Source organism: Photinus pyralis, unplaced genomic scaffold (assembly GCF_008802855.1).
Source record: "Photinus pyralis isolate 1611_PpyrPB1 unplaced genomic scaffold, Ppyr1.3 Ppyr1.4_LG9, whole genome shotgun sequence".
In the NCBI taxonomy this organism is placed as follows: Eukaryota; Metazoa; Arthropoda; class Insecta; order Coleoptera; family Lampyridae; genus Photinus; species Photinus pyralis.
The window spans coordinates 16,154,283-16,180,402 of record NW_022170878.1 but is presented as its reverse complement, the minus strand read 5'-3'; the positions used below and the strand labels follow the sequence as shown (position 1 = coordinate 16,180,402).

The 26,120-nt window shown below is 38.9% G+C and overlaps 1 protein-coding gene across 6 annotated transcripts in view; it reads right to left on the bottom strand.

The window, feature by feature from the left end:
* The window catches only part of LOC116180512 (paired box protein Pax-5), a 198,904-nt gene that overhangs the window by 48,876 nt on the left and 123,908 nt on the right, over positions 1-26,120 (bottom strand). For 4 of the 6 annotated variants that reach the window (XM_031500527.1, XM_031500532.1, XM_031500528.1 and 1 more), the window contains exon 4: positions 10,040-10,205. In XM_031500527.1, the coding sequence (XP_031356387.1) occupies positions 10,040-10,205 (166 nt within the window). Of the gene's footprint in view, positions 1-10,039; positions 10,206-19,183; positions 19,548-26,120 lie in introns of those variants that run through there. The other 2 variants (XM_031500533.1, XM_031500529.1) reach the window with 2 other exon arrangements.

Genomic DNA, 26,120 nt, shown 5'->3' with positions numbered 1-26,120 from the left:
GAACAAAGTGTGCCAAAAGTAGCACAAAATAACACAAATTGAGTTCAATTCTACAATATTATAGGGGCGAACTAGGCACAAATTATGGATCGAGAACGGTCTGTCGTTCTATCTGTCCCTGTCCGATTTTACTGAGCACTGCGGGTTTAAAATTGCTATTGTACCGGGTGACCCAATAAGACTGTTCCTCGGCCATATCTCGGGAACAGTTCGTCGTATGACTGAGGGGTAAAAAAATTATTGGGTAAATCGGTGGCAAGAAGAATCGCTGGAAAATATTTTCAAGGTCTAAAAATGACCACCAGAGGGCGTAGCTGCCATCTTAAATTTTAAAATTGCATTTTCTTTAAATTTGGCATAATAAACTAAAATGTTTTTTTCACAATTTCAAAGAGAACCAGTTTATCTATTATTTTCGTAAAAAAACTCAGTTAATTCAAAAACAAAGATGGTGTGGGGCATTCAATTGTTTTTGCAATAACCTGCTTTAACTTCTTAACGGTTTCATCGATTTTACCTAATTTAGAATCGTTGAAAAGAGCATTCCTTGGGAAATAAGAATGAATGAAAATATAGTTAATTTAATTGAACCCTATTCCGCCAGGGGGCTAGTTTTGACACCATGACTCAAAATTAAAAAAATCAAAAAAATCAAATAGAATGATCTGACTTTTTCTTTACGAAAAAGTAGCCAAATAACATCCAAAGAGGCCAGTGAAAACCTCAAATATTGGGAAAATGAGATTAATGGATCTTTGAAGGTCAAGGATCGCGCGGTAAATTTGCTAAAACTACTCAAAATTTAGCTACAAAATGAATAAGGTGTTGAAGAGGCAATTGTGAGTCTAAAAAATATAAGTACATAATTAGAAAATATATATCCCCCAGGTGGTCATTTTAAACTTGAAAGTATTTTCAAGCGATTCTTCATCACCGATTTACCCAATAATTTGTTCTACCCCGAACGGTTCCCGAGAACACTTTTATTGGGTCACCCGGTACGTGTAGAAAATCACGTTTTAGGCAATCGGGCGTTTGCAGACCTATTTAGAGCTTTCGTTTTTCTTCTTCTCTCTCTCTCTCTCTTTTACGTTTTCTATTTTTAGCGTGTTTTTGAAAAAAAGTAGCGCTTATATACGAGTATTCAATTTGGCTGTTTCGTCGGCCGGTCTGTCGGTAAGTCAGTGGCAAGTCGCCCTTGGTGAGTTGTGGCGTACCTATTTCCATATACTACAGAAGATACAAAGGAAAGGGTCATTCCGGAGGTTATTCAGGGATTTATATGGAATTTATGGGTTTCTTTTGGAATTCATGGAATTCTTTTGGAACTCATGGACTTTTTTTGGAATTCATGGAATTCTTTTGAAATTCTTTTGGAATTCTAAGCATTTTTACAAGTCCCAGATATGGCTCACTTTAAATTGATATTTTTATATAATTACTTGGAATTCATTCAACATTTTTGAAGTGAGGTTTTCTTATCGTCTGGTATGTTTCGCACGGGAATTCATCTCATTCGTTACAAGACGCTCCGTCACGAGACAATTCAAGTTTGAACGAAAATATTGCATTAAAATTATCGACGTTTCTTTAAAATCGACCAATATACACCATTAAAGCATAATTTCGTGCATTTTTTTCATTGCAAAAATGTAAAACAAATCCTGTTAGTTATTGAGGTAGCGATCCAATCCAATCCGAGTCAAATGATTCCACAAATTTTTAAATACTTCATGTAAATGGTTGCATGCGAGCATAGCCAAAGAAATTATGAATTTGTAATGCAACGAGGCGCGGCGGCGCAGCAGCTGCAGGTGAAACTATAACATAAATATAAGATAAACCGTAAACTTTCTACCATGTCCCATGATGGCATCATATTTCCCGAAACAAATTCTGTAATTTTTTATCACTGTAAATACGTCCGGCGATCTCCCACATTTTAATCTGTAATAAAAACGCCATTGTAAATGTTATATAGATTTTGTCTTTATTAACTGAAAATGTATGCTATGCCATTTGTTTTTATTAAGTGAAAATTACAGAGTCCAAATAACATAAAGCTGATTTCTGAAAGTTTCCATCACTCAATTTCAATTTCAGGTGTCCGGAACTTTCTACCATGTCCCATGATGGCATCAAATCACAGATTCGTTACTTTTCATAAACGTTTCAATAACAAAAACAAATTCTGGAATTTTTTATCACTGTAAATATATCCAAAGAAACCTTCAAGAGTTTTTAAGGTAGTGAGGTGAGGCGACATAGTCGCGCCGAAGCTGAAGTTGTGCTCTTGTGTTGAGTCATGATGCCATAGTATTTAAATCCTTTACAAAAATAACTTCGTGCATTTTAATCATTGTAAATAAATTCAAAGGAAGCATTCAAAAGTTTGTGGAGTAGCGAGGTGAGGCGGCGCAGCAGTCAAATCCGAAACTATGTTGTCGTGTTCGATTAAAAGATGACTTCAATATTTAAAGACTTCACGATAATAATTTCCTGCATTTCTATCATTGTAAAGAAAGCCAAAGAAACCTTTAAACGTTCTCAACGCAGCGAAATTTAGAATCGGCCCTATGCGCGCTAGCAGAGGTTGAAACCGAGGTACTTTTATAAGCACTTTTCACATCTAGTGATTTTTTTGAATTAGAATCGACAACATATTACGAGGTTCCTAGCAGAGTTCCAAACCTAGTTACTTTTCTAGGTACTTTTTCTAGAGACTTTTTGAGTTAGAATCAGCCCTATATAACGCGCTGTTAGCAATGTTTCAAACCTAGTTACTTTTCTAGTAACTTTCAAATATAGCGACTTTTTGATTTAGAATGCGCGAACAGAGGTTCAAACCAAGGTACCTTTCTAGCACTATTCACATCTAGTGATTTTTTGAATTAGAATCGACAACATATTACGGGGTCCCCAGCAGAGTTCCATACCTAGTTACTTTTCTAGTTACTTTTTCTAGAAACTTTTTGAGTTAGGATCGGCCCTATATTACGCGTTCCTAGCAATGTTTCAAACCTAGTTACTTTTCTAGTAACTTTCAAATATCTAGTGACTTTTTGATTTAGAATCGGCCCTATGCGCGCTAGAAGAGGTTTAAACCAAGGCACATTTCTAGGCACTTTTTACATCTAGTTTTTCTTTGAATTAGAATCGACAACAGATTACGGGGTCCCTAGCAGAGTTCCAAACCTAGTTACTTTTCTAGTGACTTTTTCTAGTGACTTTTTGAGTTTATACACTCGTGTTGTGTCAATTGATGATGATTTCATGCATTTTTATCACGTATAATTTGCAGAAGAGCTTTGTATTTTACCGAGCAACTGGAATTCAATGAAATCCTTTTTGGAAGTAAACGGAATTCTTTAGAATTTAATGGAATCATTTTTCAGTTTTGCTTAGCGCCTATATATTTTCTTTGGTTATTCGCTGGGTCGGTTGCAAAGGTGTTTAGCGCGTTTTTGAGAAAAAGTGCCCGAAAAGGAAAACGCAAAGTGACTTTTGATGCGTTTCTTCTAATTTCTGTTCTGAAGACAACGTATAAAGGTCACACGTAGCTTAATATTAAATTAGCGTTAGCAGCCTAATAATTTCCATTCCCGAAAAAAATCAAGTTATCAACCGAGCAACTTTGTCTTCATTAGCTAATAAACCACAAACATCATTCGATCCCCCAGGCGTACATTTCGCAAACCCTTTGTGAGCGCATACTGAATCGGGGGTATGAAGTTTATATACAGTTAATTCAAAATAATGAGATTACGCCGAAATAATATGATTGCGCAATACATGTGGGCATACCGTGACGAGTTCATACTTCACATCATCGTCATTCCACATCGAGGGTGGTTTTGATATCGTCGGTAAACGAATTATATTCGTTTATTAATTAATGGAAGCGCACTTTAATTGATTTGCGGGTCGCCTTTAATTGAATCTCTCTGGTGCAGTGCCATATTTCCTGGCAACAGAAATACACCTCGTCAATGCATCCCATTGAAATAGTTACATGTGTTTGCAATGCAAAATGTGTGAGATGCGACGCATCCCCTTGATCTTCCGACATGTGTAACGCATTTCACGGGATCTTTGCGAAAATTTTTAATGTGGACGCCCATTCCGTGCATGGTTAGATCTAACGCGAGGGCCAGACTTTCGGTTTGGAGTGTACGCGGATATAAGGCCTAATTATACAGGTTCGTTAGCAGTAACAGATATGATCTTAGGCGGCGGGACGAAAGAAAATTTGCTCTTTCATTTTGTTTTACAAAAGCAGCGGGTAGCTAATTATGGATTTATCTTAACCCGGGGGTGCATGATGGTCCAATTTTGATGTCATTGTATTTAATTAGAGCGAGGTATTTGAACAATTTCGATGTCATTAAAATTGCAAAATCTCCATTCAGAGTAATTATCGTATTTCACGTTGAAAGATATTGCGTTTCGTAGGCCTCTGAATGTGTTCGATAGAAATCACTAGTCGATAACAAACTAAGCAGACATCAAAATGCATTAAAAAACTTCTCAATGCTTCTTTGCCAAAAACCAACATGATGGCTCCCAAACCTGCACTAACGTAACCTCCAACAGCAACAAAGTGTGCGGATTAGACGCAATTATCATATTAAATTTGAGACATTTCCGGAAATTGAAGCCGGACCAATGGAAAAATAAAACAAAATAGACAACAAGCAAGTATAAATCGTGCACAACTCTTGTGCAGATAAAGCGCATCTTTTAAAACCGAAATAGCTTTTGTTTTGACCTTACCAATGGATATATTTCTGGCAGACGTCTCAATCGCCTTTTGTGAGTACCCTCTTCCGACAATCCGTTGTTGAGGTATAAGGGAATATACCCGATCATGATAAGCGGCCGAGGTGAAGGGCTGTGGTTGGTAGAAATTAATTCCTTTCGTTGAGACCTTTCATTAGAGTACCATGAAGGATAAAACTAGTTCCACCCCCTCCCCCTCCACCCCGTACTTTGATAAAAGGACATAAAGAAGGGAAGTAATCGGTAGAAAACGGTTCCTTTCGTTGAAGCTTTTAAGTAGAATGCAATGAGAGATCAAATTAATTTCCCCCCCCCCCCTTCAGGCCCCGACGCTCTCGAAAAAGAGTCGCACGGGAAAGTTATAGTTTGTACAAACCAATTTATTTTGATGAGACCTTTCATTAGAATACCATGAAGGGTAGAACATGTGTCCCCCCCCCCCTAATTTTGTAAAGTTTAACTTGAGGAAATAATTCGTGGGGGGGCCTCTTAGACAGCGAAATTTGATGGCCGTCTGGCACACCTTCAAGGTATAGGCTACCCTACTGCAAAAAAATTCCAGGACTCTAGGACCATTCCCCTACAAGTAGTTCAAAACGAGTGAAGTGGGTCCGTACAGACGGACGGACAAAACGCAAACAATACCACATTTTTTTAATTCTTAAAAATTGCGCTAAAAACGGAAAAAGTTCAGGATACTATACATAAATTTTTGAAGAACTTCGGGATAATATCTTTAAGCAGTCAATTTTTTAAAACACCAGAAAATCAGAGAAATTTCTATATTATCTTTAAAAACCACAAAGAATTCTTCAAAAAACATATTTTCTCTTTGAATTCTGAGGAACGCCTAAAAATCTCTAAAAAATTTCGGTAAGACTAAATAATTTTGAATCTCTTGACAGAATGTGAGGAGAAAATGTAAAGACTCCCTCATGAGTGGGCGAATCTCTAAAAGAGTGTGTCTAGTATCAGAAAAACCCATTTTGATATTTAATTTTTTCCCTTCTTTGATACATACGAGTAAAAGTTCGCTATCTATCTTCAAGAAGTCACCAAATTTAGTAGAAAACCGCGAAGTATCTCTAAATGGTCTCGCAAGACTAGACTCTCAAAGAATGTCGTCTTCAATAAATATTTTCCCTCTGCTTTCTAAAGCTTTAAAAATCTTTAAAGAAATTCGAAAATTTTTTTAAAGAATTTTCAGAATGTTGGAAGAACTTCTGGAGAATCTTTGTAGAATTCCTCAACAAACATTTCCACAGGCAGCTCTGGAGAACTTTTGCGGAGCAGCGGATCTCTCAAAGAAAACAATAAATTTAGTAAACATTTTATAAAGATATTTGCAAAATATCATGTAACAATCTGCAAAACATCAACCACAAACATCTAAGAAGCATCTCAGAACGGCGATTGAGGACTATTAGACTAATTTCTGAAGAAGAATCTTTAGGGAGGCAAATTTTTGGAAACAGATCAAGAGAATCACAAATATTTTGTGGAATCCTTAAAAATCTCTAAAAAAATGTCTAAAATCTTTGACGGTTATCGTCTCTTTGGTTTAAAGAATGATCTTCGAAGAAATTCTGAAATTTGTTTAAAGAATTTGTGTGTATGCTAAAAGAACGTCTGGAAAATCTTTGAAGAACAACTTTTCAAGCAGTTATGGAGAGCATTTGAGGAGCAGCGGATCTCTAAACAAATCTTTGTAGATTCTTTAAAAATTGCTCAATGATTTTTCAAAAATATTATCTATTGGCATTCGGAAGAACGTTTAAATAATCTTTTAAAAAAATTCATGGAGTTTTTTTAAAGAATATATAATATCTTGAAAGAATATGGAGAATCTCCAAAAATTCCTCAACTACTTCTCAAGAAGCTCTGGAGAACCCTTGAGGAGTTGTAGTGGATCTCTAAACATATATTTGCATAGTCACACCTCCACTTTCGTGTTTTTCCCCATAAAACCACCTTCGGAGGGCAAACGGTAAGAGGTTCGTAGACGTCTCCGCGGCGTAGGGGGCACCGATGATGGGCGCGTCGAACCGTGTAGGGTAGAATTTTTTATCGCCCGTAAGAGGTGACCTGGACGACAAGTTATTCGACTTACGGGTTCGGTACTTTCGGAATCTGTAGCCGTCGGGGTTGGGCACTTTCAGAATATTTTTCGGTCCGTTTCGCCTCCCCCCCCCCTCAGGGAGGTAGAGGGAGGGCGCAAAGGTCGCTTTTTGGGGGTAAACCGGATTTTCCACTAGGACAAATAGAAAAGGGGGTTACGGAAGACGCAGGTGGTGAATTGTACGCGGGACGTCGAAACACTTCGAACGCCGAGGTCACCCCCCCCCGCCCCCCCCGTAGCGTGGTAGGAAGGTCTCCTAGGCCGCGGGGGGGGGGGTGTGAGGAGCTGCGAGTGACCGGTTTTCGCCAATTACTCGAAAACTGGATCTTATATTTAATTAAAGTTTCACCGTCTCGATTAGGTACACGTGGGCACACGTTATCTGTAATTTTTTCATAAAGCTAATTGCACGTTGGGAGGGGGGGGGCGTAAAAGGAACAATACGTTTCGGAAAGGCGAGGGTGGAGATGCGGTTTTTGAAAGTAAAACGTAAAACGTACATAACTTTTACATACGACAACCAATTGGTCTCAGATTTTGCATACGCCTTTAGTGGTGCGAAGTTAAACTTTAATAATAATAACTTTATTGTCCTTACAGAAAATCCAATTACAGGACAAAGTTTAAACAAATAAAGTAAGTGGAATAGCGAGTATACATCAAATTTAACTGAAATTACTACACCTACGTTTAATTAACCTTACCATATATGTAACAAAATCATAAATTCGTAATTTAACATTACCTAAAGAGATGTTAAATATATCTCGAATATGGGGGGGCGTAAACTATAAACTTTCCCGTGCGACTCTTTTCGAGATCAGTAAGCGACGGGGCCTGAGGGGGGGGGGGGTTAAAATTAATTTTATCTCTCATTATATTCTAATTAAAGGTCTCAACGAAAGGAATCGTTTTCTACCAACTACTGCCCTTCTTTCTGTTCTCTTATCAAAGTACGGAGTGGTGGGGAGAGGGGGGGGGGGGGGGAACTAGTTTTATCCTTCATGGTACTCTAATGAAAGGTCTCAACAAAAGGAATTAATTTCTACCAACCATAGCCCTCGTCCTCGACCTCTTCGTGATCGAGTGCAAGAAATATATCCATTGGTGATGTCAAAACAAAAGCTATTTCGTTTTAAAAAAATGCTCTTTATCTGCACAAGAGTTGTGCACAATTTATACTTGTTTACATTGGTCTATATCGATCGATCACGTTTTAGAATCGAATTGTCTATAAATGCACGCCCCAAAAATCGCGAAATAAAAACACGCTAGCATAGTCTTAAAATGCCAAGCATTTTTACCAACCTATACGATGAGATTGACTAAAAAAGGGACTATACATTTATTGGTGCTTTTTTGAACCGAATCAAATTTCTCTTCCCTTTTTTCGTACTTTGTACAATTCCAACGTGACCTAAAAACAACCCTAACTACATTCTCACAAGAATTAAGCAAAAAGAAAAAGAAATTCTAAACCGTAAAACAATCTAAAACGGCGGTTGCTAATTAAAAGGCGGTGATAGGCCCTAAGTAGTACCGACACATCCCAGTTTTCTAAAAAAAAACATTATTCAAGTGCATTCGCACCAGACATGTTCAAATTTATGAAAGAAATCCACGACCTGACTTGCGCGGGTCCCCCCACAAACATACAATAGCCACACTTTAGTTCAATTTAGATCACATTTCACCAAATTTACGTGTTTTGTTGGCCGCGATAAGGTGTTTTATCAGACGAAATTTCATTAACGCACACGTTTTATTCGCTGATAAGAGATAAGGCGTTTCATGTCGAGAAGAGAGGACGTTTGGCGCGTTCCGTCGTGGCTGGCGAGGTTTTTAAAATTTTGTTAAAGGAGGGGATGATGCTGTAATGGAAGTGGTGGTCCTTTAAATACCGGAATAAAAAAAATGGGGCTGCTGTTTCGCGACGGTTGAAGAGCGTGTACGTTTTTTTTGCGCTAATTTAAGGTCAGTCGGCCCTATTTATCCGCAATTTTTATAATCAAAGTTAACGAAAGTAGTGTTTAACGCACGTTTCCTCGAAGTTGAAAGAGCAAGCAGTTGTAGTACAGCGAGGCCTTCCTTCTTATTAAAAATTAAAAGTTTCCTACCGTCTAAACACCCACCCGAAAATTTGTCATGTTATTCCAATTTTGTTTGCCATCTAATTCTCTGTTATAAAGCAAAGTGGAGTTCAGAAGTTGTCAGTATTTGCACGTAAGTTAAGTGCAAACTTTTTAAGACCAGATTATTTGGTTTATTACGAAAAAAGTGTAAATAATTTAAAAATTGTCGCCCGAATGCGTGCGGGGTAATATGCCCAACCAATGTAATCTTTTGTTTCTTACGGGAATTTTGCTTTATTTGTGCCCAGGATTTATTTCAAGTGTTGATCAAAATTTGCATTCTCAAATTGAGAAATTTTAAGTTAATTTTGGGATTTTTCTTTATAGCAGATGCTGGATGTGTACGAGAATGAGAGATTATAAGTTTCCGATAGGTACAGTCAAAGATTATACTAAAAATTACTAGGAGCACACAATGTGTGTAATATAGCAACAAATAGCAGGATTTCGTCACACATTTTTTTTGTAATTTGCAATGAAAATAATCGATGACTTTAGCACAGAAAAATGCGTTCTGCTTATTTAAAGTAGCAACTTTGAAGACACATAAGTGAAAAAGATAATTAATCATGCAACTTTTAGACTTAGGGCCCTTTAATTGCAAGTACTCCGAAAAGAGCAAACACACAAATCACTTTTGCGGCATCATTTTTTTTCTTTTTTACAAGCGAGGGGTTAGTTTTGTAGTTCGCAGTATGCTGTTGGAAGTAACTTATTTTCGGCGGTCGCGGGACACGATGATAAATGCAATAACCCCCATGCGGTCTTTGGTTATATAAAATAAAGCTCATCTTTTTGGGAAGTGCGCACTAAAAAACGGGAAAGCATTACCAGCAGGTCGCATGATCGCGTTAGCCAGGCCTGTCGGAGTACGCCGGAACCGGGAAACAGCGCAGAGGGCGAGATTATGGGGGATTATGCGAAGCGGGAGAGGAGGGTTGAAACTTTTTCGCGATCTAAACTTCGCTAATAACCCTCTCGCGTTTTGAAAAACAAAACAGTAACTCACCTCGAGAGAATTTTTGATACGCATCCGTGGGAGACCCGAAGCTGCCTTGATATATCGCAAGGACGGACGCCGTTGTGTGCGAGCTCGACGATCCTCTGCCTCACGACGTCGGGAAGCGGCCTGCCGTTCACAAAGACGCCCCCCAGTTGATTGACGCCGCCGTGACCTGAAAATAATTTCTTTTGTAAATCACCGTCAATGGATCTATTCCACTTGAAACATTCAAGAACTGTAAGTTGTTACTTTCCCAATGTGCAATTACAGATTTATGAAAAACATTTAGCCATACACTCTGAATTTCAATCAACCCTTTCCGCCGCTTGACCGGATTATAAAAAAGTCGAGCGCGAAAAAATTCATAAATAAGCATCGGACGGTCGGTATTTAAGAATCAATTAATCCCGATCCTTTCACTAATTTCATGAATTTGCAAATGAGTTTCGTGCTGTTTTACAGATGTCGCCCTTTTTTCGCGAGCTCACAACGGATCGTACGTGTGTTTAATTTAACATACGAGCGCGTCTAGAACCGCAAACCGCATCATTTCACACTTGCATATGTAGCACGCGGCGATTGCGGTTTCGCATCGGTCCGCCGTCTTTGATTGGCGAAAAAAGTGGTGTAAATGTTCGAGCTCATTTTGGGGGGTGGCAAAAAAAGAAGAATTTCGATGCCGAAAGTGTCAGCTGCATGCAGATGGGGCAAGGAAGCTTCTACGAAACCTTACATAAAAACCGCATCCGCACTGACCCACAATGTACTGTGTTAAAAAATGTATACAGGGCGTTAGTGTATTGGAGACCAGATCAAGTAAATCAAGGACCAAAAAGTCAACAAAACTTGTTTTTGTTGTGCCATTGTAGACTCCCAACTGCTTTTAAAGGTCCCAAAAGCCTCATAGACCCTAAAGAACCATCCAATCCGAACGGATTGAAAGGGTCCAAAGCTCCTTCGTCTCTAAAAAGATTTTGAATACTAAATTCTAAATTTATGGTCCTGATTTGAGACCTGTATCGGAACAAATCTTCAATTTTGTGTTTTGGAAATTGAGTTTTAGCGTTTTAAGCGCCGGGGAAACAAGAGTTTCAACGTGGGCTTCTGTTCAATCAGAGGTAGAGCCAGCGGTAGATGCTCTAGCTAGTATAACTGTCGCCACTTTGGCGATTTCTTCCCTGAGCTCACGACGTGGGAAGTGGTAATAATTGAGGCGATTCTGTTTCTGCGGAGCTTCCAGGGAAAGAGGACTGTCACGCTATTAAAGCAGTAACAGCTCTAAATGTCAAATGCAGCTTCCGGTAGTCTCCCTCCCTTGCACATCTTGTTCATTACATTTTTCAGCTTCTTCCTGAAGATATCTGTGGCGAAAGAACAAGCGTCTTACTTTATCCCTTCCTACCGCTTTCCCCTTTTTCAATCTCTTTGATTGCTGCTTAGTCCCTTCTCTTGAAATCTCGCTTCTTTTCACCTCTCCTCTTCCTACATCCTCTATCACCTCCTTTTCCTTTCCTTGTAGTACCCTAGTAAAGTGCTTCTTTCAGTCCTCTATTACTCTCCCACTTATTTTTCTATTTTCTGCTGTTCCCCTGATTTGTTCTTCATATTCTTCCGTTTCTCCATCTTTTTTGTTTACATTTTTTTCTGTTTTCACAACTCCTTCTCCTCTACCTGCACCACTCCTTTCTATTATCTCTCTCTTCCTCTTAATTTACTTGTTTCCAAGTGGTTGCCTTTTTAATACTTGCCGTCATATTTTCCCTCCCCTTCTCTTTTCCTTCCTATCACCTTTGCTTTCTCTTCCCCATAACAGTATCTCCCTTCGTATTTGTATCTTTCCCATTTATAATCTTTCTCCCTTCCCTCTTAGACTATTTCTTCCAGTATTTTTTCGTTTACCGACCTCCCTCTTCCTCCCATGGACCTATGTGTATTGCCCGTCCATGTCTCCCTCCATGCGCCCGGTTAAAATTCTCCAACCGCTCTTTAACACTTCTCCCTCTTTGTTTCACTCTTTATCTCTTGATTTTCTATCCTGTGTTTCTCTAACCATTTTTTTTAATTTCGTGTTCTGGCATTTCATTCACCTCCTCCCCCTCTCCAGTCTTTTCGACTATATTTCCTATAGTGGAGTGTCGTTTCTCTAAGTTGAAACAATGCCGACGATGAGGGACCTGTAGTGAAGGAAAATGCTAACGTAATTTCGGCTGTAGTATTGGAAATAGCAGTCGAGACGAAAAATCATTCAAGTTTTACATCGCAGTTCGCAACAGTGTTGCCTCCATCGTGCATGCCGTTACGGCGTTGCCACATAGTCTTGGATTTTGTCATCCAAGACCGGAAGCTTGCTTGATTTTCGGATCTTACGAGTCACAAGACCTCCCCGGATTCTGAATTAGGAATCGAGTACCATTCCATTCCTCTCCTCATCCCTCTCTCCACAAATTATGCATTTCTTTTCTTCTTTTCTCCACTTCTCCTTCCGTCTCTCCTCGTTTCCGCATCAACACCTCGCTACTATCAGGATATTTTTTCTTCCTTCCCTTAGGTATTTCGTTAACCACTCCCTTATCAGATCCCTGTGCCTACTGTTTCCCCGTAAATTTTCACCCTTTGTTGCTGTACTTAGTATATCTATGTCCCCTTTGTAAGATCATCTTCCACCCTTTCCCCTATTTCTCTCCTCCTTTAGACCTCAGCCTCATTCGTATCCATTCCTTTTATAATATTTTTAGCGCATTTTTAAGAATTAAACAAAATGTGCTATTGTTTGCGTTTTGTCCGTCCGTCCGGACCCACTTCTGCCGTTTCGAACTACTCCTAGGGGAATGGTCCTACAGTCCTGGAATTTTTTGCAGTAGGTAGCCTATACCTTGAAGGTGTGCCAGACGGCCATAAAATTTCGCTGTCTAAAAGCCCCCCCCCCCCCCCCCCACACACAAATTATTTCCTGAGATGCTGTTTTTGAAAGTAAAACGTGCATAACTTATAACCAATTGGCCTCAGATTTTGCATACGAATGCCTTTAGTGGTGCCAAGATAAACTTCAGAAGATGGATTGGGGGGGGGGGGGGAGTTAACACATGTTCTACCCTTCATAGTACTAATGAAAGGTCTAATCGAAATAAATTGGTTTGTACAAAGTACAACTTTCCCGTGCAACTCTTTTTCGAGATCAGTGAGCGACGGGGCCTGGGGGGAGGGGTAAAAATTAATTGTATCTCATTGTATTTTAATTAAAGGTCTCAACGAAAGGAACCGTTTTTTTACCAACTACTGCCCTTCATTCTGTCCTCTTATCAAAGTACAAGCTGGAGGGGTGGGGGTGGGGTGGGGAGGGGGGAGGAGTGGAACTAGTTTTATGCTTCATGGTACTCTAATAAAAGGTCTCAACGAAAGGAATTAATTTCTACCAACCATAACCCTCCTCCTCGACCTCTTATCGTGATCGGATTGTCGGAAGAGACTACTCACAAAGGGCGATTGAGGCGTCTGCAAGAAATATATCCATTGGTGATGTCAAAACAAAAGCTATTTCCGTTTAAAAAATTGCACTTTATCTGCACAAGAGTTGTGCACAATCTATACTTGTTTCTTTGTTCCACCGAATTTTATCTTGGTCCCTTTTTTTAATTCTGTTCGAACGCATAAATCGGCACGTAACTGTTCTTTCTTCTCGATTCTAAAGGCCTTAAAAAATCCAAAAAGCAGCAAAGGCAGCAAAAATGGCCTTGAATGCCGTTAGTCTCATAATAGACTGTTAAAAGTTAAAGTTAAAAGTTTCTAGGGAATTCTGTGAGATTTCAGACCACTCTTAAGATCGCTTAAACACTACTAAAGTTTTTCAAGACCAATGAAGACCTTTAATTGTCTTCAAGACTTTTCAAGGTTCGGTTTTCAAGTAGTCCTAAAAGCTAAGAATATTAAAGGTACTTAAAGATCACATGTTACAGGTTCTAAAATTTTCTTGGAGACTTTTGAGAACTCCTTAATATTCCCATATTTTAATAAATTGCTTTGTATGTTCTTAAAGGTTCTTGGAGGCGCATACAAGCCTTGAAAATCCTTAAAAATGGCAGAAGGTCTTAAAACCTCTCGTTTGAAAACGATGATATATCCATAAGGAAGCTTCTGAAAGAGTTTTGTAGACTTTTTAGGGCTCTTGCAAACTATCCTCTAAAAACCCACAGTTCTTAGCGTACTAAAGGTTTCTAAAGGGGCATTTTCTACGTTTTTCAATACTGGAAAAAGCAAAGACAGATTTTGAAGCTCCTAGAAAACCCTTGGCGAGTCTTTAAAATGAAACTAGTGGAAATTGTTAAGAGAGAAACTTTATTTACTAAATATATGCCTGCTTGTTATGTGAACAAGTTGCCTATTTTAAGACACAGGAGTATAAATTATTATTATTAAAGATTAAAAGTTTTCTAAGACTCTTTATAAGACTGTTATACACTTGTAGGATTTTGGAAGGCCTCCCAAAAGCTTTTAGAGGCTGTTACATGCCCTCGGAGACCCGTAACGCATACAAAGATTCTAAAAGGTTATCTAAGATTCGGATATTAAGTACTTTCAAGATTATTAATAGCCCTTGAGGCCCCTTAAAGAACTTCCAAAAGCTGTTGGAAACTCTAGGTTCACTAAAAACTGTGAAACGCTAGGCGCGATAATTTTGGTAACTCATTAAAACTCGTAAATATTCGTAGGGAGCATTATAAAGCTCTTTAATAATATTTAAAGGCCCTTTAAGGTGCTTTTAAGGGCTCTTAAAGGTAACTAAAAACTTTTAAAAGCTCCACTATGTATTTATAAACCCCTAACGCGCACAAAGTTGTAAAGAAGCCTTCAATTTCGGATATTAAGTCCTTTCAAGGTTATTAAAGGCCCTTAAGAACTGCAAAAAGGCTGTTAAAGTTCACTAGTAAAGCTGTGTCGTAAATGTTCCTAGACACAAGGCTCTTAAATGTTGTTACTCAATCTTACAGGTTTTTTTAAACACTTAAAGACGTTTATTGGTGAATAAAAAGGTTCTTAATGGTTTTTCAAGGACTGTACAGGCCCTTTATGCATTTGTAACCTCCTGACGCACGTAAATGGTCTTTCTAAGCTTCTGGTGTTGGTATTAATACTTTCAAGATTGTTATTAAGTCTCTTAAGGGATTTTAAGGGGCATTAAAGTGAATTTAAGTGCCAACACTTCTCTTGATTATGTATGAAAGGTTTTTGGGTGATGACTCATGAAACTACTTGAAAGCATTTAAATACTAAAACATTCAAGAAGGCCGTTAAAAACACTTGAAGGTAGAAAGTTATTGGGGGCTCTTCGGCCGCCCTTGCACGTTTTTTAAAACGCCAGAGGTCGCTTCATGCAACGCTGCCCCTTAACTGTTTTTTTCAAGTGTCAAACTTAGTGCTTAGTGATTGTCTGATTGCGTTATTAAGGAGTGACCTTGTTTTATGGTGCAAGATGAGTCTCCCCGGCGAAACAGTCCTGGTCTCGTGCTCGGCCGTTATTCGTCATTCCGGATTGTTTAAAAAAATGGTTTTTGGTACAATAGTAAGCGTTTAACTTTATATAATTGAGGTTAACTCAAAATAAAGAGAGATTAATTAAATTCGAAACCTTCCGTAGTTTTCGGGTGTGAAGTGCTTCTCCCAGTGTTCGAATATTTTTATTAGAAAACACCTAGGGACTTTTCATCGGGGTTTTTAGGTTCTTAAATGACTTCAGATCATTCACAAAGCAAAACGTAACCTTGTAATCCTCCTAGGACCCCATTTGTATCTATCTGTAAACTTTTTCTGTGCGCATTCTGGGGCAGTCTTTTTCAAAACTAGGCGACCCTAAAACGACCTAATATTTTGGTAAGCATGTTGTTGCAAGTGCTTTAAAGACCAATTATACACGCGTTTCTTATAGCATTTTTTATTATACCCGCAATATAATTTAAAAATAAGGGAAATTAAGTAAGTTCATATTGACGTTTTACTAGAATACATTCCTGATTAAGTGGGTTTGTGATGTTTCGCCGTAGGGTTGTTACGGTACTGTTCGATAATTTTACTTACTGACTCGTCGACTTGTAGCCGTTCCTTAGCTTATTAACTCGTACAAAATTTATCTTTTTTGCTTTGCCTGTATAAATACCTGTTATGTATTATGTGGTAAATAAATAATGTGGGATTGGTATATCCAAAACTGAATTTGGGTAGAACAAGAAAAATTGGGAACGTTGTGCGTAGATAAAGCGCGAAATTTTAATATCCCCTTAAGGTCAAAATCGATACGTTACCTGAATTATACCTTTAAATCAATAAATCTGCCAAATTCAGGTAATTTGTGATGCAAACGTTATAGGTTACAATTCACCAAAATGAACAATTATATGCATTTCTCACCGGGGAAAAATGCTGGTCACGTGCTCGGCCGTTGTGCGTCTTTCCGGATGTTCCAAATGTTAGCGTTTCACCTTACGCAATTGAGGTTATCTCAAAAGAGAGAGAGAGAAGTTTTAAATTAATTCGAAATTGTATGATGATTCATGTACCTAAAATTCCTTCAGAACTTTGGGGTTTGAATTAAATAAACTTGGCGGATTTAGTTGTTGCTGATAGAGAGACGTAAAGATTTAAGCTTTCTTCAGAACTAGTAAACTAAACGGATTTTCAATTTTAATTAAGATTCGTTTCAAAACGAAAATTTTATGCGTTACTGATCCAGCACTTTATAGATAATGGAATAATATGCCTAATGATAAATATAAAAATACCTCTAACCAAAAAAAGGTTTTTATTTTTGCAGCCAAATATATAAAAAACAAAAACTAAAAAACTAAATCATGCACAAAATGAAATCGGAGGCATCTCCCGAACATTTTTTAATATTTCATTATACATTTTCCCTTATCTAAAGTAACAGACTGCTGGATCAGTAATGTATGTAACTCGAAATTTTTCGTATTTCAAGTAAATAATTTCCGCGTCTAGAACTCACAAAAATTATATTTCTCTCAGCAATCACAACGCCCTAATCGTGCGAGAATACCTATCTAACAAATTTCCTGGAAAATGAAATACCTATCTCTCTGATAGGTATTCTCGCACGATTAGGGCCATATGCGCGGGTGCTACACCCTGTTGAAACCGACAGTTTCTAAATTTTGTTTTTTTTGTGTACCTTACATCGTTTTATTTGTAATAAAAAATGCTACTCAATTGCGTATGTACTTTTGTAGGGACCACATAAAAAATATACAGTTGACGATGATTTCTCCGAAACGAAAAGCTGTGTTGAAAATCACTCAACGCCGTCTTGTAGTTCTGAGAAAGCGTTTTATCTGTTCAAATAACACTAGAAAAAAATAAAATCGGCAAATTTCGGTTTTTCTGGCATATATTCGGAAGTAATGAAAATTTTCTGGTTTTCTTTACATCAGCATGATAATTACTCTTTGATTGCGCAACTTCTCCCTAATTTAACCATCTTCTACATTATCCGAATTTCCTTTGATAGATATCCTTATATTATATTTAAGCTTACAATTATTCAAACGTAGAGCTTTTATCATTTTGTAATAGCCAGATTTCTTAGTTAGGAAAAATGCATGTATTTGTTCGTTTTGTTGAATGGTAACCTATAACGTTTGCATCATAAATAAATCATCCGATGTATTACCCGCATTTGACAGTATTTATTGATTTAAAGATTTAATTTAGGTAACGTATCGATTTTGATCTTGATAGTATATTTAAATTTGGTGCTTTATCTGGGCACAACGTTTCCAATTTTTTGGGTTCTACCCAAATTAAGTGTTTGGATTCACTAATACCACGTTAATTTACTATCTTGTAATAGTCGTTTCTTTGGTAAGTCGCCATAATTAAATTGATTTCATTTTTTGAAGGCGAAGGCGAATAACTTTTTCAAATTTTGCCGCGTGAAGCCAAAACGGAGGAATTAAATTGAGTTCGAAATTTGAAACTTATTGAAATTGAACTCCTTTAGGAAATCTTTATATTGGAGTTTTTCACTTGTCACTTGTTTCATACTTGGAAACCAACCAAGTTACAGATCTTTCTGTTCAATCTTAACGGAAGAGATGATCGGACTTCTACGCACAAAATTTGCGGCACGAGCGCACCCTTTAGATTTAAGGGATGGATTTTTATGCGTCAAAATTTAAAAATCGATCCGAGTTTTAAGTTCAATTCCCTCAAACTTGATAAACCCCTTTGAAGATTTAGATTTCTGTCTTCAAACTAAGTTTCAGCCAAGGTTCAAGTTTCTTAATGCGGTTTGACATCGAGTATGTTAAAAATTAAGCCCTTAACGTGGTTCATGATCAGATTTTACTAAATACCTTTGCACCCTTGGCGTAAAAAGCTTAGGTTTTGTACAGTTCTTACATGATTCTTTCAAAATGAAGGATTGGTCTTGAAGACCTTCTTTTTATTACTAAGGCTTAAATCTGCAGAGAAGATTAATTTGACGCTTAAATCCGAAGTCTCAAAGATCAGGACGTTTGAAGTTTCGATTTTAAATATTGTTCAATTCCATCTTATAGGTATATATAGTTCTTTATTTAGGTAAATTGATCTGAATTAAAAGAATCAAGCACTTTTGAGTTTAAAGCTTGAATGGAGAAGCTTAATTTTAGAGGTAAAGATTCTTTAAAGCTTCAAGATTGATCCCTACACACTTGTGCCTCGCTGGCACAACCGCCAAAGAGATCTTATGGCCAGCACCTTCTGAATGGTGTTGAAAAAACCACCCCGTAATGATTAGCAATTGATGGTGAATCCGATCCGACGGCTTAACCGGCCTCGATGATATTAATTCCGATTTCCACCCTCGTTTAATTGTGTAATCTGATAAGTAGATAAATATCATAACATGTGTTGAGTGTTTTTAAGGGCAGGCCCGACAGCGATAATCCTCTTAAATATAAAGTTGGGGTGGCTACGATCGAGATTAGATTCGCGAGAATTACTTTGTGATCTTTGGCGAGTCGGGCGAGTGGTTCGCGTTCGTTTTCCCAAACGAGGACCTTTTACAAGTTGGTTGGGTGACAAAAATTCCGAGGACCATTGTTCGGCCGAAAGTCACCAGGTGTTTGGTGTCCGATGCCTGAGAATGGGAAAGAAACTTACAAGTGTAATATTCCATCATATTTTGGTTGTAACGGTAGGCAGTTGTAAGATCCATTGCCGCCCCCGGTTGGCGAAACGACAAGAGCGACGCTAAACTTGCGGTATCCAGATTGCCGGCCACTTCACTTTTGTTTTACCAACACAGACCGGCACTTTGCCAAACTGAAAAACTCGACGAGATTTTCCATAACTTTTTTTCCTCACTAACTCATCGCCGCTGCGACCACCAGATGCGACGCTATCCGTCGGGATGCTGTTAGGGAGCCGAACGCGTCGCGATGTTTACGTGAATACTGAACGGATAAGCGAGTCCTGACGGTTTTCGGGGGAGGAGCCAGTGGTTGGAAGACAAACGTGGATGCATAACACCTCAAAGTCAAAAATCTGGCAAATTAATAACTTAATTAACCGAGCCCCCGCGCGCCTTTCCCCGTTTTCGATTAATTTCGCCGACGCAACGTGAACAAGCCGACATTTCCACTAATCCACACGTGAGGTTAGCGTTAGGGTAGTTCGGACGCATTAAGGGTGATTTTCAGGCGCATGCCTTTAATCGGACCCACCCCTGATTAAGGATTGGCGGTTTTCAAGTGGCGGACGGACGCCTGCGCTAATAACCGTTTATTTTTAGAAAAGTTTGTGGTCCATCGCTGTTTCAATTCACTTTTGGATTCGGCTCGCGTCTGGTGCGTCGCATTTCCGATGCGAGAATTACGCTTTAATCGCACTCAAAATGGGGGGGCGCACCTAATCCGGCTCGGATTCGAAACGAAACTAAAATCGAAGAGGAAATTAATATTTCAGATTACTAGATTTAATTCACACGTACCCCCACCCGAAGAAATTCAGGGGTTTCGTTTTCTCGAGCGGATCGCATTACCGGTTTCCCACAGATTTTATTGGGGAAATTCGCGGTTTCCCCGAGCGCAAATTGGTCGCATAATTTTTTTCGGGCGAAATGCGTAATTGTCGCTGACGTACCGACCGACGGCGTATGGTATTACAAAACGCGCGGCCGGAAGGTATCCAAAGCGTGGAGTTATGGCCCGCGGAGGACTCTCAGGTGTAACCGATCTTTCGATGAAATCGATAGCTGAGTATCGTATGCTGGGAACAAACGTAACCACCTTCATTCACGAAAACGTTCTTTTACGTTTATTTCGTCAGCGCTGATTGGGCATTCCAGGAATGCGTTTTGGCACAATCGGCTTAGAGGAAGCTCGCTTAAAATAGTTAAAACAAAAAGGTTTCGATTAATTTTCCGCGATTTTTCAATGGAAAATGTTCCGCACGCATTTCGCTAATGCGTGCAGTTGTTCACTCATTTATACATAATGAGGTGATACTAAAATACCTTTTCGAAAAACATCTCTGTAAATTGTAAGCTCCAAGATTTTGAAAAACTGCAATTTCCCAAATCTAAAATTCTTTCTTCTGTTGAGGTCGAAATTATATGTATAAATGGCCTGTTGCACAATTCAAAGATTCCTCAATTGCAGTGAAGTAAAATAAAAAATCTTAACCCCAGACACTTTAACATTTTTTTCAGCATTATCGATTCATTTAAGACTTTACGCTTCCTATTCATTTACGCCAACAAGTTTTCACATTCTTTATAATAGGATTTTGTGTTTGGATTTTGCGAGTACCATCTTTTATTTCGCTTCTGCAACAAGCCACGCATGAATTACAAATAACGAACCTGAGATAGTACATTTCTTCGAATTACCATGTACATACAACGTTTCAATATCAAACGTTATAGTGAATACAGGAAATTTTTCATTAGTTAATTTAAATTTGAACGAGCCAAACGGGATTAGGTAAACGAGAATCTGCGCGCGCACAAAAGGAAAATAGTATGGATAGGAAAATGTGACGCAAAGGAAAGGAAGAAGGGAAAGTGTGGTTCAACGGCATCAAAGCTTTTAAAAGAACCGAAAGTTCAACACAACACTTAAAACTTTTGAAACGGTACCTAGGTATTACTTAAACAATGGTATTACTACAACGTTCAAGGCTAATTAAGGGCACTTGGTATCCCTCGGAGGGTTTTGGAAACGGAAGTTCTTGAAGATTTTTACAGGCTTTTAAAGAAAAAAAAATCATTTTAGTTCTTGAGGATGAAAAGCATCTGATGCACAAGACGCAGCGATTTTTTGAAAAGTCTTTCATCGAATTCATTTAATTTTAAATGCGGGCCTAATCGAATTTTTTCGCCCCTGCACATTCAGATCGGCAAAAACTTCGATTTCGGGTATTTTTTGGTCGAACGGTTTGAATTTTGGAGTGTGAGATCCTCTAAGTCATAGATTTCCTACGAGGGCGGTATCGGATTTAATTACCATTTTCCTACTTACCACCATGAGACCACTCGTATAAATAAACCCTTCTCTTATGCTGAGGGGGGGGGGGCTGGCCATATTTATTATATGCAAACTGGTTGGCTACTTTTTCATTAAACAAAGTTGGATTACATAAATTATGTTGCACCAACATAAACTGCTATGTTGGAAAGGAAATTTGAGGAGCATCCGGTACTACTTTCGATGGCGGCTTACCAAAAATTGTAAAAAAACCAGAATTTTAATTATTTATTATCTCTCTCTCGTTCTGGACCATCAACAGGCTTGCGCCCAATTACAGAGTGACCCGCATAATGCTTTTTAGGGGTGCGTCTGCGGAAGGTCTGAAGTTGTTCTATACTACTCCGGCATTTACCTTACAAAATAGGAAAACTTCATGAAAAACTGATTCGGAGTAGCCGCCAGAATGTCCGAAACTGGTGTACGAAAATTCCCATCTGAACTGGGGGGGGGTCTATACTTTATACCTCCATACTTCCCGGTGCTACGTTCGATGGCGCATTATTGAACACTGTAATGAGAGTGATCAGCAGATGGTTATTGGGGATGGGGGGGGGGAGAATGCAACACGGGGGGGGGTATGGAATACTCCCGTTAAGAGAAAATTTCATGAACCTTTCCCTACAATCGTCACTATCACCATGAGACCATTCGTATAAATAAATCTCTTTGTATGCTGGGGGTATTCCGTACCCCCCAAAACCTCCGGTTCGATGGCGTCTTACCGAAAATTGTAATGAGAGTGGCGAGGCAGACGGTTGTGGGGAATAATGCAACACCAGGAAAGGGGGGGGGGATATTCAATACCACTCAGTAAAGGAAAATTCGAGCACCATTTCTCAACAATGATCATTATCACTATGAGATCATTTGTGTACTCATATACACACACTCTTTCTATTCCGTATCCCCGAGACCCCCCGCGCTTAATGTAATCTTACCGAACACTGCAATGAAAGTAAGATCTAGACGGTCTTGGGGGAGAATGCAACACAAGGGGGCATGGAATTCTCCCCATTAAAAGAAAATTTCATAACCCTTTCCTCACAAACGTCATTAGTCCCATGAGAACATTCGTATAAATAAACTTTTCGTATGATGGTAGGTATGATCCATACCCCTTAGACTCCCCACTCCCCAGTGCCACGTTTGATGTGTTACCAAAAAACTGTTATCAGAGCGGCAATGCAGACGGTATTGTGAAAGTATGCAACACCGCCGGTGGTATGCGGGTATGTGGAGGGGGGATATTTAATACCCCTCAGTAAAGGAAAATTTCGAGCACCATTTCCCTACAATCATCATTATCAATGTGCCACTATTCGTATACTCATATACACTTTGTATACTGGGGTGTATTCCATACTCCCCCAGACCCCCGGTGCTACGTTTGATGTAGTCTTACCGAAAACTGTAATGAGAGTGGCGATTTAGACGGTTTTGGGAGGATGGAACACTGGGGGTTATGGAAGAGGTAGCGCCGTAGCGGAACTGGTCCTAATATGGGCTGTGCATATAATATAGGCCACCAAAGAATAGGTCCTAACGCAATCAGCGCCATCTGCTGTAAGCTTCTTAAAAGGTAGCTACTAATAACACTATCATTTTACAATTGGTGGTATTTTCGCCATATCTCTGTTTAAGAAACAGATATCAAAATGCGGTTTTCACTGATATTTTCACTTTTTCATCTTACTTGATATCATATATCATATAATAATTATATCGTTCTATATGAAATTTTCAAAAAACTTGCAAAGTGTATGTTAATGTCACATCGCGCCCTCTACCACTCATCACATCTACTAAAAAGACTCTATTGATATAAAATCTGATTCCACGAAGACAGCTCTTTCCAACAAGACCTATTATGTGAAAATCGGTTAACCTAAACTGAAGTTACATTCGATTCTTTAAATAGATGTTCTCCTTCCCCTACCCCTCATATTTTATGAGTTAGTGCAATATGTGCTGCATCAAAATGATGCAAAATTAATACAAGCTTGCTATGCATGTATTTTTATGCATATTTGTTGGGAATATTTTAGAAAAAAGGTCATGTTTCTTCTTAACCATGAATTGTACGCCCTCTGGCGGCGAAGCTAGAAACTTGAAAATATTTTTTTCCTGAAGCTGTGCAATTAACGGTTCCATAGATATGGCCTGTGACCATTATTAATGGGACACCCTGTACATATTATTTATTAACATGTTCAGAACATTGTTGCAAATTTAGGCAACACCGCCGACGCGGTAGACTACCGTTTTGTTTTGTTTATCAAAACAATAAAATGGCAGAATATCAGCTTTGTAGAAATGAGTGCACAAAAAATGTCGCTGCCTCCTGGACTAGTAGCTTCGTTCTGTTCAAACGATTTCGCGTTTATGTAACCGCAAAAAAACTTACGTCAGTTTCTTACACAACGTACAATGTGGATAATACGGGCCTCTCGGTAGGTCTAACTATGGGCTCTGGCCCATATTTGGACCAGCATCTGAAATTGAAATCTTCTTTCAAATATCATGCCGCGTCAAAAATCTAAGTACGAAGCGAAGAATGTAAGAAAGGAACGGGAAGAAATCTAGCAAATCTCAGGTCATTTGGAGCAATCACTCCAGAAGATGCCGAAACGACCAAGCCCACGCAATTGCCAAAGTCCACAGTAAATTCTACCAATTCAAAGAAAAGAGCGAAGAGGCAAGATAAATCGGAAAGTGAAGAGGGCGGAGAAAGAGTTCTACGTTTGTGACTTTTGCCGTTAGCCGTATTTCTGGATTACAGATTTTTCATGTTCATTAGATAACATTTCTCGATAATTTTCCAGGGGGGGGGGGGCACATTTGGCTCACTCTGCTATACTGTTTGCAAAAATGAGGTGGTCTCAAACTTACCCTTCACGAACAGTTATTTTCTGTTTGTAAATTTTTCTCTGTGTATCTAACACTTTGGGCTATAGGCCTAACAATTTTTAGAAACAAATTACCAAAACTGCAAAAATTATAAGGGATAAACCATATTCGGACCAGTTCCTCTACTACCCTTAAAAGAAAATTTAATGACGCCTTTCATACAATCGTCATTACCATCATGAGACCACTCGTACTTATAAACTTTTGGCTCGCCACACTTCTATATATAATGGCAAATTTTGCATCAAATTTTGGATTCGCCATTTTCTCGATATTTTACGATTGACGTTGAGCGATCGCGGCACCTGAATAAATGACAAGTGATCGGAAACGGCAATGCAAATCGCAGTAATTACATAAACTGCAATAAACCTTAATGAATTCCATTCACCGCAGCGTGCTACATAAGGATTAGAAAAACAGAGCGAACGCAAAAATTATTGATGGCCTTTTCCGTCATAACATAAACGAGTAAATTAGAAGTCAGCGTAGTGCATAAAAGTGATTAATGAGACGTCAGTAAGTATTTTGAACTGAATTTGTAGCGTGATTGCAAACTTTTCTCCCGGGATTATCCCAACTATTCTCCACTAACACTGATTACTTTACATCCCCGCACCCTATTTTGCATATCACCCGCGCGTATATACCTACCTCTAATATAATCATCGTCTGCAACGGTGAAGAATCTTCGCCGGCGACATGACGTGTCAATATTTTTACGGCTCGCAATCAGTTAATGCATTTTTCTTGAGTGCATTATTTAGTTAAATGAGCGCGTGTGTCGCACGCTCCGACGATTGTGGGGCGGGGGTGTTTTTTAGCACTCGCTAACTACCGAAATTAAACCGCTCGGCTTTTGAAGTTTATTTGCGAAGCAAATGCAGCTTTAGTAATTTCTTGTTGGAGAGTCGAGGAAAAAAAGGCCTCAAAATGACGACGATAAATCCGCTTGAGAAATGATACTAATTTATTTCGCAATTCATGGCGAAAAACCACCCCCGTCGCCGTTGCCCGAATTCTTGCGCGCTTCTTTTGGGGAAGTTTCGGTATACGTATGACAAACGCGCGGTTTTATTGCCTTTAACACCCTGACAAGTACTAAATACACGGAATACTAAATATATGCCGCATCAGTCGAAGCTCACATGTGCGTAACACGCGATAAATCATCAACTGATTTTTAACGCCGCCATTTTTTTCCGGAGAGCGATTCGAAAAATTTTTGTGCGTGTGGTCGATACGGTTTTTGGGTCGAAAGTGTCGGGTGTGCCAAGAATCAACCGCGCGTGACCCGTACTTACTTCTGCCCATTGAACAAAATTTAACACTGTTGCTTTCTGATAGTGATCCGTTGCGCGCCCGTCATAAAAGAGGAAGCCAGGAGAGGAAAATCGTTTGCGCGCGGTACATCCTAGTTTAATTTCCATAAGGAATACACCGAGGGGCACCCCCGCTCTTTATAACAACGGGAAGTAAGCGGGATATAAGAAAATCTGCTTGGATTCCCGGGAAAGAGATTGATATTGTAATCTGCTTAGTAAAAATTGCCTGCCGCCGAGTGTGTACATATTATCATACTATTACGACACGTCAACGGATGATATACGAGGCAACTACCGACCAGTCGACCAGAAAAATACTCGAAATCGAGATTTTCG